This window comes from Centruroides sculpturatus, unplaced genomic scaffold (assembly GCF_000671375.1).
Source record: "Centruroides sculpturatus isolate CEXI.00-Female unplaced genomic scaffold, Cexi_2.0 scaffold330, whole genome shotgun sequence".
NCBI classification, from domain to species: Eukaryota; Metazoa; Arthropoda; class Arachnida; order Scorpiones; family Buthidae; genus Centruroides; species Centruroides sculpturatus.
Genome location: NW_019384592.1, coordinates 353,624 through 371,858, shown reverse-complemented (window position 1 = coordinate 371,858; position 18,235 = coordinate 353,624). Strand labels below are relative to the sequence as shown.

Genomic DNA, 18,235 nt, shown 5'->3' with positions numbered 1-18,235 from the left:
ATTAAGTCATATATAGTTTTGGTTTTATTACGAACAAATTTCGTGAAAAATAATGTTTTTCCGAGATATGACCTACAATAAAGCAAAAAAAAAAAAAATGTCAAATTTCCACATTTTTCGTAATTTTTATTTCCACACCATTGTATATATATGAAGTTTCTTCCTTGTAAGTCTTTAATTATTGGTGTAGCATTGCAAGGGGGAATTTTATTGTTGTTTAGCCTTGTATGCCTGGAAACACAATGTTTAAAATGTTGAATTACAATGAATAAAATGCTTAAAGTGCATGAGAAACGAACACTGTAACAACAAAATATTAATTTTCTTTACTAGAAATAAAACAACACGTTGCAAATTAGGGAAAAGATTCTTGAAACATACTGTAGGAACACTTTATCCTCTCTGCAATGCCGCCATTATCGAGTATAACCTCATAGGCTTGGCTCTGTTATGATGCTGTTAAATTATTATGTATACAACACGGAAAGTTTTAAACGCATTTTACTGGCGAATATTTGAGAGTTACATGGAATGACTCTACTGTGAATTACTGGAAAGGCCTAATCGGAGGGGACCATCTCTGTTGGTCTTTTTTATAGTTTATCTACGAAATTTAATATAATGTATGGAGTGTTAATACGAATTTAAAACGTGACGTTATTTTGTTTCAGGTCTTTCTCTTAGATTGTCAAAGAGTAGAAAATTGTGAAGAGAAGAAAGAAGAAGAAAGATCTTATATATTTTTGTTGCTTCCTCCTAATGTTAATTCAACGTTAAATGAAGAAATGAATATCATAAGGTAAAATAATTTCTCAGCTTTATTAAAATTTCGAAATTTACAAACGATTTTATAACTTTTCTTTGTATAAGAAGTTTTAGACTTGCTGTACAATTGTTATAGCGTTTAGAAAACACGAATTAAACAATTAGGACGATAGTCGACACTTAAACAGATAAAATCAATATTAATTTAGCATTAAAACAAACAATTATATCAAAAGGATCATTATTACTTTCAGAATTTCTTAAAAGTTTTACTAATCAAATAATTTAATCAGAAAAATTCTCTAAAACTTACAGAATCGATAAGTAATTTAAATGATAAAATAATAATTTATTTGTCAATTAAATTAGTTATTGATTTCTGTAATCTATGAGATTTTTCTGATTAAACTGCTAATAAAACGTAAACTTTTTGCTGAATGATTGAGCGATTAGAGATGCTACTTCTGTGCATCAAAATCTCATTAAAATATTCGTTGAATATTAGAAAATTTTCTCGGGTGTTTTTCGTTTGATTAACTATTAGAATAGTTATAATTTCGGGGTAAATTAGACTCTGATTTCCTGTACTAATTTGGCATTTATTTTAATGATCAGCCGAGCAGGAACGTGGGTAATGTAACCGAAAAAACGATTTTATTTCTAAAATATTTGCACACTTTATGGTCATTTAATTAAAGAAGAAGAGTTTGAAGTAAAATGAAGAGTTTACAATGAGTCTAATGAGCTCTCTTCTTTAATTATTAATCCACTAGAAAATTAGGCATAAAAATATATATGTATGCAGGGGCTAGCAGAGCCATTTGATCCGCGCACAGAGGGACCCCAGAATTAAGTTTATCTTTACACATTTTTACTTTGCCGACTCTGTTATTTACATAACAGAGGGAAAGTATGACGATCGGTTAAAAAAATAACCTCGGGAGTCCTTGAAACGTCAAGAAATGCAAAAAAATTTCGGAGCTTTTTCTGTATGTATGAATGTTTGTGGGGGGGGGAGATTTTGTTCACCCTCTTTAAAGCTTAATAACTCCCATGCTTTTTGTCGAACATTTCTGAAGTTTTGCGTGGAGGTTGGCGTGTTAGGAGGATTAATGCTATTAAATTTTGGTGGTTAAAGGTCGAGGTTGGGGAGATAAAGGGGGAGCGTGTCGTATCTCCAGTAGGGTCGGACTTAATGGCGATTTTACTCGTTATTAACATTTACAATTTTTTTTTTTATAAAACTTGTCCCTACTCTGAAAATTAAGCTTTTTGCCATTTTATAATATAGTAGCCCTCATTATATCGCGCTTGTCGGGAGATAAAGAAAAAATGCGATATATCCGAGTATTAAAAATTCTGGGTTTTTACTGAACAGATTATACATACTATGGAAACTCAATCCTCTATTCTTTCATCAGCAAGTGTTTCCGATATAAAATAAGCTTAGTTTTTAATACTTAATTTTATTCGTGATTATATCGTATTAATTAACGTTTACGTAAACATCGATACCACCAACGCCCATTCAGCATTATTGTTTCTTTAACAATGACATTTAAAGACAAATACTGTCCATATAAAAACAAAATATCGGTTGCGATTTTATTATACAATACTATATTTCATAATAAATCGCTTATTAAAAATTCGTGTAATTCATATTTTTCAATAAAATTATAAATACAATAACTGAAAATTTTAAAAATAAATGTTGAACATATAATAGAACATCAAAACTTATAAAATTACAGAGTAAAAATTGTCCAAAAAGCAAAATAAAGTTACTACTGTAAAAAAATTGTAGAACTTTCCTTTCAAAAATAAAGAAATCTTTTCCTTACACATTATGCCTTTTTCTATATAAAGTCACACATTACGTCAATCCACATAAAGGTGCGAAATTTCTTATCTTTATGTGGCTCGACGCAATACCGTCAATTCACATACGGTTGTGAAATTTCGAACTCACAGAAACTTGTAAACGAGGAGACAATACTTAAAATACCAATAAACAAACAACTTTTAATATCAAAAGGAGACACGAATGATAATTGATCTGTCTACCTGTTTTGCTTATTTAGATCTTGACGAATTTATTGTTACGCCTGCAGTGATAGTTTCGAGGACAATGGTAGGAATAAAATGCCGTATTTCATTGCAAAAAGAAATTCAATGGCAATTGGTATTTTAAAATATATTGACTCGAGTGCTTTTAAAATTTGGGAACCAAAAAAACAAAACAAAAAAAATCTTGATATAACGACGGACTACTGTAATTAAAAATATAAAAAGTTTTTAATAATAAAATATCATAAGAAATGGCGCTACCAAAATAGTAAATGTTGCCCGGAAAGTTAAGCAACTCATCGTTGGATTTTTATAGCTTAGGAATATGGATAGAGCCCCCATATCTTCTCTCTAAGCGGTCATTAGGATTTTATTTCATTTTAATTTTGAAAAAGTGAATTCGAACATTTAAATAATTGCGATTTTATTTCAATTACATTACAATGAAATAATTTACCATAGAATGACAATGTATAAATCATATCTTAAATTTTGTTATATTAAAATAAATTAACGAAGAGAAAATACTGACAATTTGCTCTCTCTAATTAGTCTTTAAAAACATTAATTATTTTTTCACTTATAGCTTCGGTAATTGTCTGTTTAAATGACATAAAGAAATAATAATTTTTTTTAATTAGAGCTTTATATAATTTTTTAATAAATAATTTAATGTTAATTATATTTTAATTATTCACTAATTAAATGCAAGATGATGAATTTATTAATGAATATTTATTTACTTAAGAATATTTCTTACTAATTACTTTATAATTTTTTTTTCTGTTGTTATAATTTAATTCTTTTTTCTCATGAGTAAATTCATACGTTACATTAATTACACCGTAACATTCATTGCCAGGCAGTTAAATGAATATTTACTATGTTATCTAAGACCCTATACGTTTAAATAACGAAAATATTTTAGGAAATCATCCAGTATCTATCGGATAATTACTGAATGTATAATTCTTGTCAAGCATAAGAAGTAAATAAGCTTGATGATGAAAGAATTTAAGCTGGTTAATCAAAGCATAAGATTTTAATGACAAAAACAATTTCTTTTTTTAATTCGGAGTCACTATAAATTGTTTACTTCTGAATATTTCTAATTTAAAATTTTATTTTCAAATTTATCGTTAGACATTTTTCAGATTGTCCCTCTGCCAACTCTTAATGAATGTTATCATTTAAGTGGTGGGGATGATTCAAACTGGGCATATATTAATTAAGTGAGGTTGCATGATTCACGTGTCATGCGTTAATGACACGAAACACAACAAGATAAATGTCACAATTATTATTCGACACCAGAAAAAAAAATGTCTGTATATGCCATGCATAGATATAATAATGGTAAAATTGTAAATGGTAGGCTGAGAATTTGAAGTTGCTGCGTTATTGTGTTTTATTTTTAATTTTTTTCGAGGAAATTGTTATAATTCGCGTTACGAATATAAAAATTTAACAAGTAATTCAAATTATTTTACTGTTATCTAATTAGTATGCAGCCAAAGTGAAGTCAAGTTGTTAAATTATTAGTTTAGAGAAAATTTGGTCGCGTACAAAATACTTAATTGGTTAAAATTGCAATTAGAATCTTATGCTATTGAAGTTTCCATGGGATAATTGTGTTTTATTTCGAAGTTTTTAGAACGAAAAAATTTCCCATCGATTAGAGTTTGTTTTTGTATTAATAAAATAGCTTCGATTTTAAATGAAAGTTAATGATAAAATTAATCTTTTAAAAAATACTGTAGAATGTACAAGCAACGTTCCTTAATTTATAAGATTTCTTAATAATTGAATTAGTTAAAAAATACTTATTAAATGTATAAAAATTATGAAACATTGTAAGCAATAATTCATCATTTTGTTTTAACACTGTTGGACCCAACAGTGTTAAAGTTTAGTGGCGGATCTACGTAAGGGCTAATAGGGCTTGAGCCCAGGACCCCACCTTTTAGAGGAACCCGAGGCACAACGCAAAGTGTGTAATTATTAACTAAGCGATAGAACATATGAGTATAAAACAATATTAATTTAAAAATTTCTTGTAGCTCTCTTAGTGCTCACAGGACAGAAAGAATCGGTGAAAATTTTTATTGTTAAAGTTAAAATGTATTTTAGAAAATTCTCTTATTGGTCATGTTTTTCGAGATTGAGTGAGAGGAATGGTAGGGTGACCTCACCCATACTATGTACCTGTACAGTATATCATTACATTTAAACACACACACACACGACACATTGGTTAAATTCTACATTTGTGTTATGTTTGTAGAATTTCGGAGTGGAACCACTCCCTAAAACGTCATTAAAATGCATTGTCCTCAAAGTTTCAGCCTTCTATTTTAATTAGAAGTGGATGATATTTGAGGACGATGCAAAGCAAGTTAAATAAAAGCGTTTAAAAATAATTGTAATGAGGCCACTGGCTATTAAATAACTTTTCTATATTTTCGATAGATTTATATACAGATATGTACGGCCTAAAATGTGCAAATCATAGAACACTTCTTGTTGAAATCTATTTTATGATGGACTATGGGGAATTTTTTAAAGAAGTTAGTATGATCTCGTTTGGCTAAACTACTTATAGTGCTTGGAAATAAACTACAAAGACATAAAAATATTTTTTTATTAATTAAATATTTAAAAATATTTTTTTTATTTTAAAAAGTTAGTCCACCCTGACTAAGGTTAATTAAAGCCCTCCATCCTTTCTAGTCATCCTACAATCTCACGAATCATCTTTCAGATTTTATTTAACAAACACAAAATAAGGATTATTCTTATTAAATGAAGTTTTATATCTAATTATTTATACTAATAATTAAACTTTAAAAATGAGAAAAATTATATATATTATTTTTATTTTAGAGTTCCTTTCCGAAATTTGGTAGTGGGATTGTTATCTCATCAAATATTATTACAGACCATTAGCACGTTATTGCTTCAAGGTACGCGTCACATACTTCCTAGTTTAGCCACTTTACTATCTTCATCGTCTCCGTTTAATCATACGAATCAAAAATCTACGAACATCTCTAAATTACCAGGTAGGATATATTCTACGGGCATTTATATATAGCCCATAGCTTTATTATAAAGAATAATTATTAATTTTTCAGGTCTGTTATCGTCCATCCCATACAACGACTTGGATATTTTGCTACAGTGTTTACAAAAGTCATTCGCGACGGCTTGCAATTTTGACGTTAGACCCGGCTTGAAATTTCTCATACAGAAAGTCGCACAGATCGATGTCGCCGCTAATTTATACAAGCAGACCGGAATCAGTTGGACCATCCGCGCTCTAGTGCTGTTCGAACTGTGTTTAAACATCCCGGATCTCACCATGGAAATGTCAAATAATTTAGTCCACGTCGAGGACGATGATGAAAGGAGAGAGAACGGAGATGACGTTTGCAAGAGAGAATTTTTATACGATAATCCGTGTAGGAGACTTAAAGATTTCTTCCAAGATTTGTGCCATATTTATACTTCGTTATCATCCGACAAAGACGGGCAGATAGCTGCCGTGGACAAAATTGCGGATCAGCCCATATTCTTCCTCACGGTGCAACCCGACGAGTTTCAAGATTTATGGCAGAATCAGAGAAAGTCGGGCGAATTTTCGACAGATAACGCCACTGCAGACAACTGTAGCAGATCGAAAATTAAAAAACAGGATAGCGTGGACAGCACAGACTCGGAAGACTTCAATTACGAGAAAAAAGATAAGGTGTATACGGTAGCCACCGAGAAAACTATACATTCCTTGGTCAACGAATACAAAAAACGCAAGACGCAACACACCATGCCATCGGCAGCCAGAGAGAAACCAAAGAAGAAGATAGAAGAGAAGGACAAAATTACAAACTCAAATTCAGTATCTAAAGAAATCGATCTTCAACGAAAAACATCTATTATGAAGGCAAGTGTTTCTCTTATTTTTATTCATTTAATACATATATATATATATTTCTAAACAATTTTGACACCTTAATATCGAAATTAGAGCATTTTAATGGAATCTTAACAGGATAGCGAAGCTCGTTTACAAGTATGGAGCCAGCTTATTCGTTCGGTGTTAGATCTCCATCTATCGCTGGAGGATAACCAATTTAAATCCCTCTTACCTATCGTGTTCCCCGGGATATGTTCTTTAGTCGTTTCCAGCGTGGACACGGAATTAAAATCGACATTGAACGGCTGGATGCGGAGAATGGCCGGTTGTTGTGGATTCTACAAACCCCAACAGAACCGTGATATATCCTTATAAACATTTATAAAAATAAAATAAAATGCTAGTCGATGTTGTACAGATTATTATACACTCGGTTATCTGGTCGTTTAACAAAAACGAAAACGGTATGATACTGATGTTCTAGTCACCAGAAACTGTAATATTTTCTTTCTCTGTGGTGAATAATTTATTCTCTATTGGAATATATACAATTGAGATATTAAAAGGGTTTATGTTAAATTATTAAATTGATTCTTCTGTCGTATTTTTAAGCAAATTAACACTTTAAAATGGCTTTAATTCCAATCGTGGAATTAATTTACATTCGTTACCTTTCTAATTAAATATTTCCACTTAAGAAAACATTATTTAGTTATTTACTAGCCAAAAGAAATGCATAAAAACTTATTTTGGCTATTATTTATAATAGAAAATTATCATTTTAACTGGCTAAACAAAATCAAATTTACATTATACATGATTAAATCTTACGCTTATTCTTAAAACAATATCTTAGGAACCTCACTGATTTAACAAAATGTTTTTTTTTCCTCATCTTCTCCCCCCTTCTTCTCTGTCTTCTCTCTCCCTCTTTCTCTATCTTTCTGATTTATTCATCTCTTCAAAATATTTCTTTTGAAATACTTTTCCTGTTCTTTAGAAGTAAAAATTTCTGGCAAGAGGGTAAAAATAAAATAAAAAAAATTGCATTTAATTTCAGACGTTTTCTACATTTAGAAAAAGAGCTGTTGTCTATTGAAATAGTAGAACAAACAAGTCGTCTTTCTGCAATTAGCATTTGCAAATGTTTCCCTAATTTTATTTCTGAAAACAAAGAAGCAAAGGATTTTAACATAAAAGAAGCAAAATGTTCGGTTAGTCAAAGGTTTCTTTTTGGATAAAAGTAAAATTTAATTAAGTATTGTTTGTTTTTTTTCTTCTTCTTCTCTTCTTATTCTTTTTCTTCTCTCTGAAAGTTTTTCGGGATAAAAAAAAAAGAGTTCGGCGGATGATAAAAATTGATGAAAATGCAACTGTTTTCAGTTGCGAGTCATAGAAACGAAGCAGTATGGAGGACGGAGCAGTTCTTTCAGTAAATAACACGAGATGGCGACACTATAGGTACACCCAGCACCTAACGAAAATTCGAGTCGAATTGGACCCTTCTGCTTCCATTTTTATCTCTCGATAAGTCCTTTCTTCCCCTTAGTTTTCATTCTTTTTCTCCTTCTTATTAGGTAGGCGATAAAAACAAGATGTTTAGAGAACGTTAAGTGTCTTTTTCAACACCCAGATGGCGCCACCAGTGCGCGACCACCCCCTCCGACTGTCGGAGAACGTTTCAATGATAAAATAAAATTGGATGTTAAACATAGTTAAAAACAGATTAACTCGCGATATAAACATTTTAAAACAAGATTTACTCGAAAAAATGGGTGAAGTATCCTCAGGGATGCGCCGATTTCAGATACATTCGCCGTCCCTCTAGCATCCGTGTGGTTAGCAGATAAGGACAGGTCCATAAATTTCTACAGTTAAAAAAAAAATAATATAATAATAAAAAAAAGGAGCAAGAGTCAAGTAGAGAGAGAGGAGAAGGGCAGATTTTTATTGCAAGTAGTAAAGACACAAGTAAAATTCTGCGAAACTTCCATAAAATCAAATCAAGTTAAAAGAGAGGAGGAAGCACAGTTTTTCATCATTCGAAACAGAAATAATTTAAAAAATATATTTATATATATATATATAAAGTTCAGTAAGGTCTCCACACTGTCGATTCCTGTTGTCTGACCGTGTTGAGTTTCAGTAGATCTACTCCCGGCAACCAGGAAGAATAAGAATCCGATTTTCCTCTGCTCTGATGGGACACCAGGCTGTTCAATAATTGAATGGGGCTGGGTTGGGTTAGACTAGAATATAAGTGAGAATATAGAAAGCTTGGTGATACCAACAACGTTTGTTGACAGGATTCTTCGCTAGAACGTCTATCCTCTACTTTCTCACCGTGGGAAGCCGATACCACTCCGCACATCTCTGAATAATCTCCATGAGTAGAGGTAGTGGGGTCGTCTGAAAAGAATCAAGGGGGGAAGAAAGAAATCTGTACAAAGCGAATTCTGTTAGGCCCAAGTTAGAGAAAAACAAGTTTACCTGTAGAGGAATCGAGTCTGGTGGAGGGTAGAAGGTGATCCAAGTGGTAGGCCAAGGAGGGCAAATATCCTCCCCCTCGTATATAGTTGGCGGTCTGATAGAACGAGTAGGGCGTGACATAAGGGCTCCAGAACAGTTCGGGTAAAGGTAGACCCAGCACTTGGTTGGCATCTGTAAGAGATCGGTACTAATGACTCAGCAATGCGGTCTGGCACCGATTGGGTGTAGTGGAAACTTCCTATAATGGATGCTACTCATGCAATAATCACATTTAGAGGTAGTGACAATCTTAATTTCTATGCGTATAGAAATTATTAGGGTTCAGAATATCCGTAAAAACTGCGAGAAATTAATTTACATTAGCGACAATTAACGTATACGTAACAGTAGAAGGGTTGTGTTTAATAATTAGCGTAACACGAGTTTTTTTAATACTAATAATCTATTGTCCGAACTTTACGGCTATCGTTTCTCTTTGGAAATTCGTGATATGTGGACATTAGCTAGACGACTCCCGGTTAAGTGATGTGTTGCATGCAATGCAATCATCAGGGATCATCAATAAGGTTGAAAAAATAGTAGAGTAAACACGGCTTTCTGCTTAATGCACACACATAACATACCCCGAGCGACGTACTCCAAAATCTTATACGTGGCCACTAAAAGGATGCTGCAAGATAAGGCGTTACGGAAGAGGTACTTATGAGTAAATGCCCTTTTGCACATAGAGACGATGATCACTCTCAGTAGTTTACCTAAGTCTATAGAAGTTTAGGGGTGGTTCGCACGCTGAAAGTAACGAATTTAAGCTCTGACACTGCTTTAAAAAGTTATTTATAGATTATCAATTTAGGCCTGGAAATAATCGAGTGGAGAGGTAGGAAATTTATTAAGTGTAGCGCCAACCGAAACCGTGCACGACTGTATAATTTGCTTTTCTGATGCAAACAAACGTCAGACGGGAGTAACGAGCAAAAGTTACGACCGCATAACCCATCAGTAGAGGCCAAGTTGCAGATGTAATTCCCATTGTTAGTCGGATGGTTTTGGAACGATTCAAGTTTGCAAACTATCACTCATTAAGAGGAGAACCTGTGGGAATGATGGCTCCTTCCCCCGAGATGCGACCAAAGCTCACCCCCTGTCTAATTCATCACCCAGCTTTAATTACCATCCAAATGAGATTTAGACAGACTAGTTTTCCAGTTGGAGTAGTAATGGTGCGCGCTGCAGACTGGATATGATTACACCCAATGCTGGTTCCTAAAGACGTTTCATTTCCTCCCTCCGCTTCTAGGGGGTTCCTTTTGTCAACTTTTTCCTCCCCTCTTTTCTTCTCCTTTCCTGTAATAAGTGACACCTATAAAAAGGCGCTTACTCGATATTGGTAGGGGCGGAGGCCTTGCTACTTTTTGCAGATTTTAATGAAAATTTGTTCTTCAGCCCGTTCGATCCGCATGACACACGCACACACATACACACACACTCTCTCTCCCTTTAGGGATATCTTACAAAGTTTTTAACTGGAAGCTGGACGGAGTCTCCAAACTTCTTCCAAGATCCGGTTGTTTTGTGCTGAAGTCTCTCCGGTTTATGGTTGCATCCCCGGCACAAACTTTGACACCAACATCGTAAATCTGGTCTGGTTTAATATGTCGTCCCGGAAAACTGCCGCGTGATCGATAATTTTTATTGTTACAACACGTGCTGCACCGACGAACTCTTCCTCACCGCAATTTCGTCAGGAACCGGCAACGGATTTTACTTCTTTACGCTCGTAACCGCCGGAATGGCTCCACTTTGATTAAATAAAAGTGTAATTGGCCCACTTACATCCGCAGCTAACTTTCTTCACACTCGCTTCCACTCTGTCGATCGTCTCGGTCGAGGTCCCATTTTCACCTCACCCACAATATCCTCTTCTCTAGCTCTAAATTAATTAGCATCCTTCCAACTTCTCCACTTTAAAACTCGACCTTTTCTAACTATCGGCAAACTCCACAAGTCGATGAGCTTACCGTTTACCCAAATTAACTCTTTAATTAAAAAGTATACGAGCATAGGAACATTAAAATATACATTGCAGGGGTGGAACTTAATGTATTTTTCGTTAGAGGGGGCATCGCTTTTCGTATCAGTGATTGTTGATGAGAAAACTATGGTTGCTTAACAGATATTAAATTTAGATTATGCAGGTTTTCACGTTAAAACCCGTTTTGGATGATGATGAGCTTTAATTAAGACACAAGTCGAATTTCGTCCCCGTGCGATACTTCATTTGTGTGAGGTCCGAGATAAATTTTAACAATTGAAATCTACAAAAGTATAACGTTAGCGTTAACGATCCTTGCATCGATTAATATGAAACTTTCCAAAGGACTGATTATATAATAAATTCCTTGAGTTTCTCTATGAGAAATTCGCTTCTTAAGACGTTTTTCCTGCTTCTTATATTCATTTATTTACAGTTTATAAGAGACATTTTACGCTAAACTACTCAAATTCCTAGTGATGCTATGGAATAGTATATAGGAGATAACCATTTTCATGCTTCATAACAATTTATTTGGGGTTTGTAAAGCATTTTTAAAGTTACTCTTCTCAAATTTCTAGTAATGCCGTGAGATATATCAACTTCTTAAGATCTTTCCAATGCTTCTTATATTAAACTTAGACCCTTATTTCCCTAAATAGGGTAGCTGTATTCTTATTAGCTTAACTCTATAATCTTTTATATCATGTATAGTATTTCCTACAGCAAACAAATATCGAAATGTTTAACTAAAGTAGGCATAGTAGTTTTTAATTTTTGGTGTGATTCTTTCAAATGTTAACAAGTGGCCTTATTTTTAATATAATATAAACAAGCCAGATAAAAAAAATAAAACGTTAAATTTTATAAGATGTACTGTCCAGCAATCCCCATGGGATTATAAACACTGGAAATGCACTCGTACTAGGAATTGGCTTTTCATCTATGGGGTTCTTTTATGAAAGACGTACAAATTATATGTCACTGAAGAGGGGTTGAGAATTTACGCCAATCCGAAATACATATGTAGAAGAGAAAATTGAATAATAAATTGTGCGTGGTTAAATCTTTGGATATTTGCTGTAGGAAATACTATACCTGACATAAACTATTATAGAGTTAAACTAACTAAATTTCGAGTTTATAAAGGATTTTTAAGCTACACTCAAGTTCTCAACGATTCTTTGCTTCTTTATTAGTAAAATTATCAAATTTTTAACACAAACTACAAGTTAGGCCTGTATTAATTGCGTTAAAATCAAGTATTAATCGTAAATCTATACTTGTATACAACGTTTAATTATATGCAAACATCTTTACCCGTACTCGGCAGTTAATTGTAAACATTGCGACGGATAAAAGTTAGACTTTCGTATCGTTCCATTTCTAGTTGACTAGATTCTGTGACGCTAAATTCCACTGTTACGTTTCTAGAAGGTATAATTTGAGCTTGACACCGTAACAGGCCATTAGTTTTATATTAATAACAGGTTATTTACTTGTTAAATCGTCGAGTTTAAGTTAAAAAAAAAACTCTTCTCGACTAAAATTTAATGCATTTCTGTCGCTTAATAAATGATTCTATACACGTAAGAAGTTGCAAATATTCCTCTCAACTTCCAATTTAGAGTATGTGAAGTTTACATTTAATTAAATAAATTCTAAGTTATTTATTTTTTTAGCTTAATTTTATGCCGTTGAGTAGGTTAAATCGGTGTTAAGTGATGAATCTTTATCAAGTAAGTCTTCTGTATTTTTATAAACTTATTGTAAACGAAAGCACGTTCAATTATAGAATATTTTCTATCTTTAATACATTTTTAGGTACTTTATCGAAGTCGTAAGAGGAGGAAAAAGTCCGAATTGTCTGGAGGAAGGTAAATTAAAGTGGATAATAAAAGAAATTCCGCAATAACCACGAAAAGAAGCGGCGCGAATAATTGGAATAGTTACAATTCATTGATCAGAAGTTGGCCGTTTCATTCCGTCATAGCAGGTTAATCCGACGCTTTCCTTTTCCGTCTCAGCATGGCGGATTATGAAGTTTTGTAGAAGAATCGATGCCGTCGACTGTAGCAACTGCAACTAGCAATTTAGTTAAGCCGACGATGCTCATTATAAGTTAGAATTGGCAAGTTTTTATGTGCAGAAGCGACGAGAAGAGAAGAGGGGTAAAAAAAAAAACTCCCGACAGATTACTGACAGGAAGGCTTAGACTAATCCTCTAGTGTGTTGTGAGATAGACTAACAAGAAGTGCTAATAATCTACAGATTAAGTGTAGGCCTACCTTGTCTCCTGTGTACGTCCGTGGCCCATTGCTCCGCTGCTTTCCTGCGAAAGTCCCAGTCCCGCAGGGGATCGCCTAGGTAGGTCGAACGATGGCCAAAGGCCGAGGCCAAAGCTCGAAGTTGTTGCTGTTGTCCTGCAATTTCAAAAATTAGTCGCTTCTTTACAGGAAAAGGAAATTTCAATTGCGCGGTTTGTATCTCGTTTTCTTTCATATCCGAATTTCAAAGTAATTATTTCACCTTTTTTCTATTTTGGTGGTGCAACAAGAACGCTTTGATCTAATTCTCGGGACATGTTTCTTTCTATTTAGAACGATGCCCGAAATTCTCTAGAAACATCATATTTTATACTTATAATACTGCGTTGTTTACATACTTAAAACACTAGAAAATCTTGTTTACTCACGTTTCTACGTAGATTCGTGTTTGTTACACACCTAAAACTTTCTAGAAAACTCGTAAACGTTCCATGAAAACTTGTGTGTTACAAATCCGAAATTCTCTAGAAAGCGCTTAGAACACTGCGTTGTTTACACCGCCAAAACTACAAAGCATACTTACGCTTTTACATAGAGTCGTGTATTTGTCACACACCCAAAATGTTCGTGAACTCTTAAACATTCCACGTTACTTGTAAACTTGTGTTTGTTACACCACCAAAATTCTCTAGAAATAGCACATTTTATACTTATAAAACTGCTTTGTTTACACCACCAAATTTCTATAAAGAGCATATTTATTCACGTTTCTACGCAGACCGTCTATTTGTTACACGCAAAAGTCTCTAGAAAAGTTGTAAACATTCCACGTTTCTATTTACTACTGTGTGTTTATTACCCCCGAAACTCAGTAGAAAGGCCACAGGTTCTACTTAAAATTCAGTATTTTACACTCCCAAAACTCTATAGAAATGATTTTTTCAGAAGGTTTTGGAAATTTAACTTACTTATGATCATATTCAGATCTGGAAAAACGTCATCTCCATGTCGAATCTTCTCTAGAAAGAATGCAATTTTGGATTATTCGCGAACAACAAAAAAACAGGCAAATATTCTTAACAAGATGGAGAAAATATTGGAGTTATGGCCAATCTGGTTTGATTAATTTGATATAAAACAGAATAGGAGGATTAATTAAGGATGGAATAGGTGCAAAGGAGAATATGGATTAAAATTAATTATTAAGGATTAAACCATACTCTTGGTTATTAATTATGCTTCACGTAAGATTATGATTCTTGCAATCTTATTTGATTCCTCGTCTCAATTAATGTTATCTCTGAATTTATCTATATTATTATTATTAATTTTTCCATTGTTTCTTAGGATCTTCTATTGTTAAAAAGGATCGATTGCGTGAAAGATTCTGGCTAATTTGGTGTCAAATTAATCGAAATTTCGTTCTCGGTACGTTCTCCTGTGGAGGTGTGATTCACGTGGATCAAACGGTGAATCTCTGTGGCCTCACAACTAATAATTAAGGCTTTAAAATAGGTTTAAAGTTGAACTTACTGGTCTTACTTCTAGGTTCTCTAGGCCCGTCTACGGTGACTTTGATGGCTTTGGCGTAGGTGGTCACTTGAGGGGGGTTGGTGCTGACCGTGATCGTCAGGGTGAAACTCTTGCCTGTTTAAAAATAGAACGAGAGAATGAATGATTTTTCAGCAATTTAAAGGCGTAACGGAACGCTTTTTCATCATTAAATTAGCGCCGTTTAGACATATGGAATCCCCAAGATCCCCGAAGTGTCTCATCGAACGGATTTTGGCAATCATGCGGGACAATCACAATATAAAGAGGCATTAATGAAAGTGCAAGGTTGCCACATGCGGCTAAACGCGTGAATAATCGTCTGATTAAACAGAATCTCAACTTTTCCGAAGACGATTTGTCAAGCAATCAACCTCTTGCCAAATCAGGTGACAAAGTTGCGATAATTATCCCTATGCTGGTGAGGTTGCCATTTATTTTCATTGGTTTGTCTCTCAGGTGCTGATCTTGCACCTTCCGCCGTTTCTCCCTTCCATAACTCTTAATGATCTTTTAAAAACATTATTTTTCCCTTAATAAGTTGCCGAGTTACATTCTTGGATTTGGGTTCATACGTTGATGTGGGAAAAGGGCGCTTTTTTACCCCCTTCACTCCGCGTGCCACGTGACACATTAATGGCAATGAAGGCGGTCTCGTCTCCCCTTAGATGTCGAGTGAGAGCACGGTTCACAGTTAATGAAAGACGGAATTTTGAGCTTCCTAAGTGTTTGTCAAGCGAATTAATGCTTGGGAATTGAGGCAGAACGTCAGAATTTTAAGAAAATTGGGGTGTTTTGTGCCCTTCCAAGTTAGTTTTTGGCTTTTCCTACGAATTGATGCGGAAAATCAGAATCTTAGCTAAATTGAGGATTTTTACAGGTTTCTAAGTTAATGAATGTCTGTGTTTCATGCATACTGACGAATTAAAGCACGAGGATTGACGTAGAACTCGAGAATTTAGCGAAAGTGGGGGTTGTCGGAGGATAATTTGAGCAAAGTGGAAGACACCGAGAGGACAAATGCAGGTCGAATTTGATGGCAAAAAAATATGGCGGTCATTTACATAAATTTTCCAATATTGAACCCGGGACTAAGTGGAATAAAATGAGACAACCAAAAAGTGGCGAGTGAAGCTTTTAGCAATTTTCTGCGCTGTTAATGGTACAAACACGAAAGGGGAAAAGAAAATGTCGTCGGGTGAGGAATAAAAATAAAAATAAAAAAATAAAAAAGAGCGTAGGAAGCTTTAAAAAAAACTAAACAAAGAAACGGGGGAGAGGAAAAAAACTAGCTAACTTAGCAATCGTTCACGTGATCGTGACGCAACGTGTTGTCATAGGGAGCTATTTTGGATGGCTGAGATGGTCGACAGTTTTCCGTCAGCTGTTCAGTCGGGCTTCAAACGTCTTCCCAACCTCCCCACATCTCCTGTTTTGGCATGCATGACTAGACACTTAGTGGAAGCCATTAATGCTCTTCTTTGGACTTTTAACCGTTTTTTCCCCCACCCCTTCTATCTTAAACTTGATAACCGTGCTAATGCGACAGTATGGCGTCTGACGATTTAGCAACACAACACCTGGAAGAAATTCTCATTTTAAAGCGATTCGGATGGGAATTTTCTAAAATTTCCACCCTATTCGGGTGTAGTTTCCTCCTCTTAATTAATATTTTCCGTAACTTAATTAATTGTTTAGTAAAATCGAGCCTAAATTTATCCCTTCTTTTGCATTCCTGTAAATCATACTTTCCCGCACGGCTCGGTGTGTATAGTAGAGAAGCGGTTCAAATGTAAGTAGAGTAGCGCGTTACATCGAGTTTCGTGTTGGATAGAGGAGGAAAATCTGGCCTTTCGTCCCGCAAATAACGCCTGAAACCCGTTTAAAGCGTTTACGTTGATTAAGAAGGTTGCGCGAAACGTAAATCTTAGAGTAATTCGAATCGTTCGTTGTATACATAAATGTATCTGGAATAAACTGTTAAATATAGAAAGAAGGGAAGTGCGCCGAATGCATTTAAAGGCCAAAGTGTCGTAGTCTGAGAGCTTATTATTAGAAGTGAGAGCAAACAGTAATTATCTGCTTGTTTTTAGCGCATCACCCCGTGAAATGAATCCTGTACTTTATAAGCCAACCCAACGGTTTTAACTACGTCTAACAAGCATCCGGTCATTAAGTGAGTGCATGCAGGTGCCGTCCAACATTTAATTCAGTGAAAACTTCCTTTAATTCCTAGGAAATAGATCCTTAATCTGTTTATAATGACGCAACATGCACCACACGCTACCAGCGGTGCAGGCTACGTCGACCACTAATTACTATGAAAAGTTAATCTCCAATTTGGCGCCGAACGGCGTGCGGCGCGCTTTTACAACGGAGGAAAGGGAGTTTCAAAAAGGAGCTCACCTCTTCCGCTCCTTCCCACGAATCTCAAATCGTTAAACTTGGCCACTTGATTCTTCATAACCGCCGTGGAGTTACGCAGTTCACCGCAGTAATTCTCATCGTTGCCTGCCCTGATGGTTACTAGGGTGCCATCGGACACCTCACCCAGGGCCACCAGCTTGAAGGCCACCGGTAAAGTCTTGTTGGACCTCCAATGGCAGGGCAGAACGGAGCAGACGAAGTTTGGACTTCCCGTCTGTGTCAGCTCGCCCGGATGCTCTCCCAAAACCTCGGTCAGGGTCCTCTCCACTGGCAGCAAGAAGTCCGTCATTGCGGGAGAGTCATGGCAGAATGATATATGCATTCGTCCACGCAATGAATTTCAGCTCAATGACTGTCGGACGATGCCGGAGTCAGTTTGACAAGACAACGCACCGCCGGGCAAGTGACAGGCCGTGAAGCGACTAAGGCGCCTCCAATGTTGACGTTTCTTCGCCTCCTCCGCTTCTCCCGCCTTCTTTCGTCTCCCCTTTCACCCTTGTTCCACCACCAGGTGTTGGCATTACTCCGCATCCCTCCACTTTGTTATCTCCTTCCCTCACCTAACCTCTACGTCCCTTTGCTTATTTTACCTTTTTTTTTTCTTTAAAAAAATAATTAAAATGAAAAAGCGTTAATGAAACTGGCGAAACCGTCCGTCCGGCAATTTAATTAAAATCTTAACCTCCGTTTCTATATTGTTTACTACTGTTTTATCCTTGA

General features: G+C 35.1%; 2 protein-coding genes across 5 annotated transcripts in view; one reads left to right on the top strand and one right to left on the bottom strand.

The window, feature by feature from the left end:
• LOC111624797 (brefeldin A-inhibited guanine nucleotide-exchange protein 3-like) overlaps positions 1–7,444 on the top strand; it is a 109,218-nt gene extending 101,774 nt beyond the window's left edge. Inside the window, exons 28-31 of the mRNA XM_023367748.1 lie at positions 672–799; positions 5,719–5,897; positions 5,970–6,775; positions 6,884–7,444. Coding sequence (XP_023223516.1) covers positions 672–799; positions 5,719–5,897; positions 5,970–6,775; positions 6,884–7,123 — 1,353 coding nt within the window. The 3' untranslated portion in view covers positions 7,124–7,444. The remainder of the gene's footprint in view (positions 1–671; positions 800–5,718; positions 5,898–5,969; positions 6,776–6,883) is intronic.
• Positions 7,445–7,778: 334 nt separating this feature from the next.
• On the bottom strand, positions 7,779–17,898 carry LOC111624782. 4 transcript variants are annotated; one of them, XM_023367725.1, is made up of 7 exons: positions 17,495–17,898; positions 15,071–15,184; positions 13,559–13,693; positions 9,239–9,409; positions 9,036–9,157; positions 8,512–8,616; positions 7,779–8,414 (listed from the first exon to the last, which is right to left on the bottom strand). In XM_023367725.1, the coding sequence occupies exons 1-7, from the start codon at positions 17,835–17,837 to the stop codon at positions 8,358–8,360; spliced, it is 1,047 nt and encodes a 348-aa protein (XP_023223493.1). In that variant the 5' UTR covers positions 17,838–17,898; the 3' UTR covers positions 7,779–8,357. The 4 variants fall into 4 exon arrangements, with proteins under 4 accessions (XP_023223493.1, XP_023223495.1, XP_023223494.1 ...); XM_023367727.1 differs by having other exon boundaries at positions 9,040–9,157; XM_023367726.1 differs by having other exon boundaries at positions 7,779–8,616; positions 9,040–9,157.
• Between the last annotated feature and the right edge of the window lie 337 nt (positions 17,899–18,235).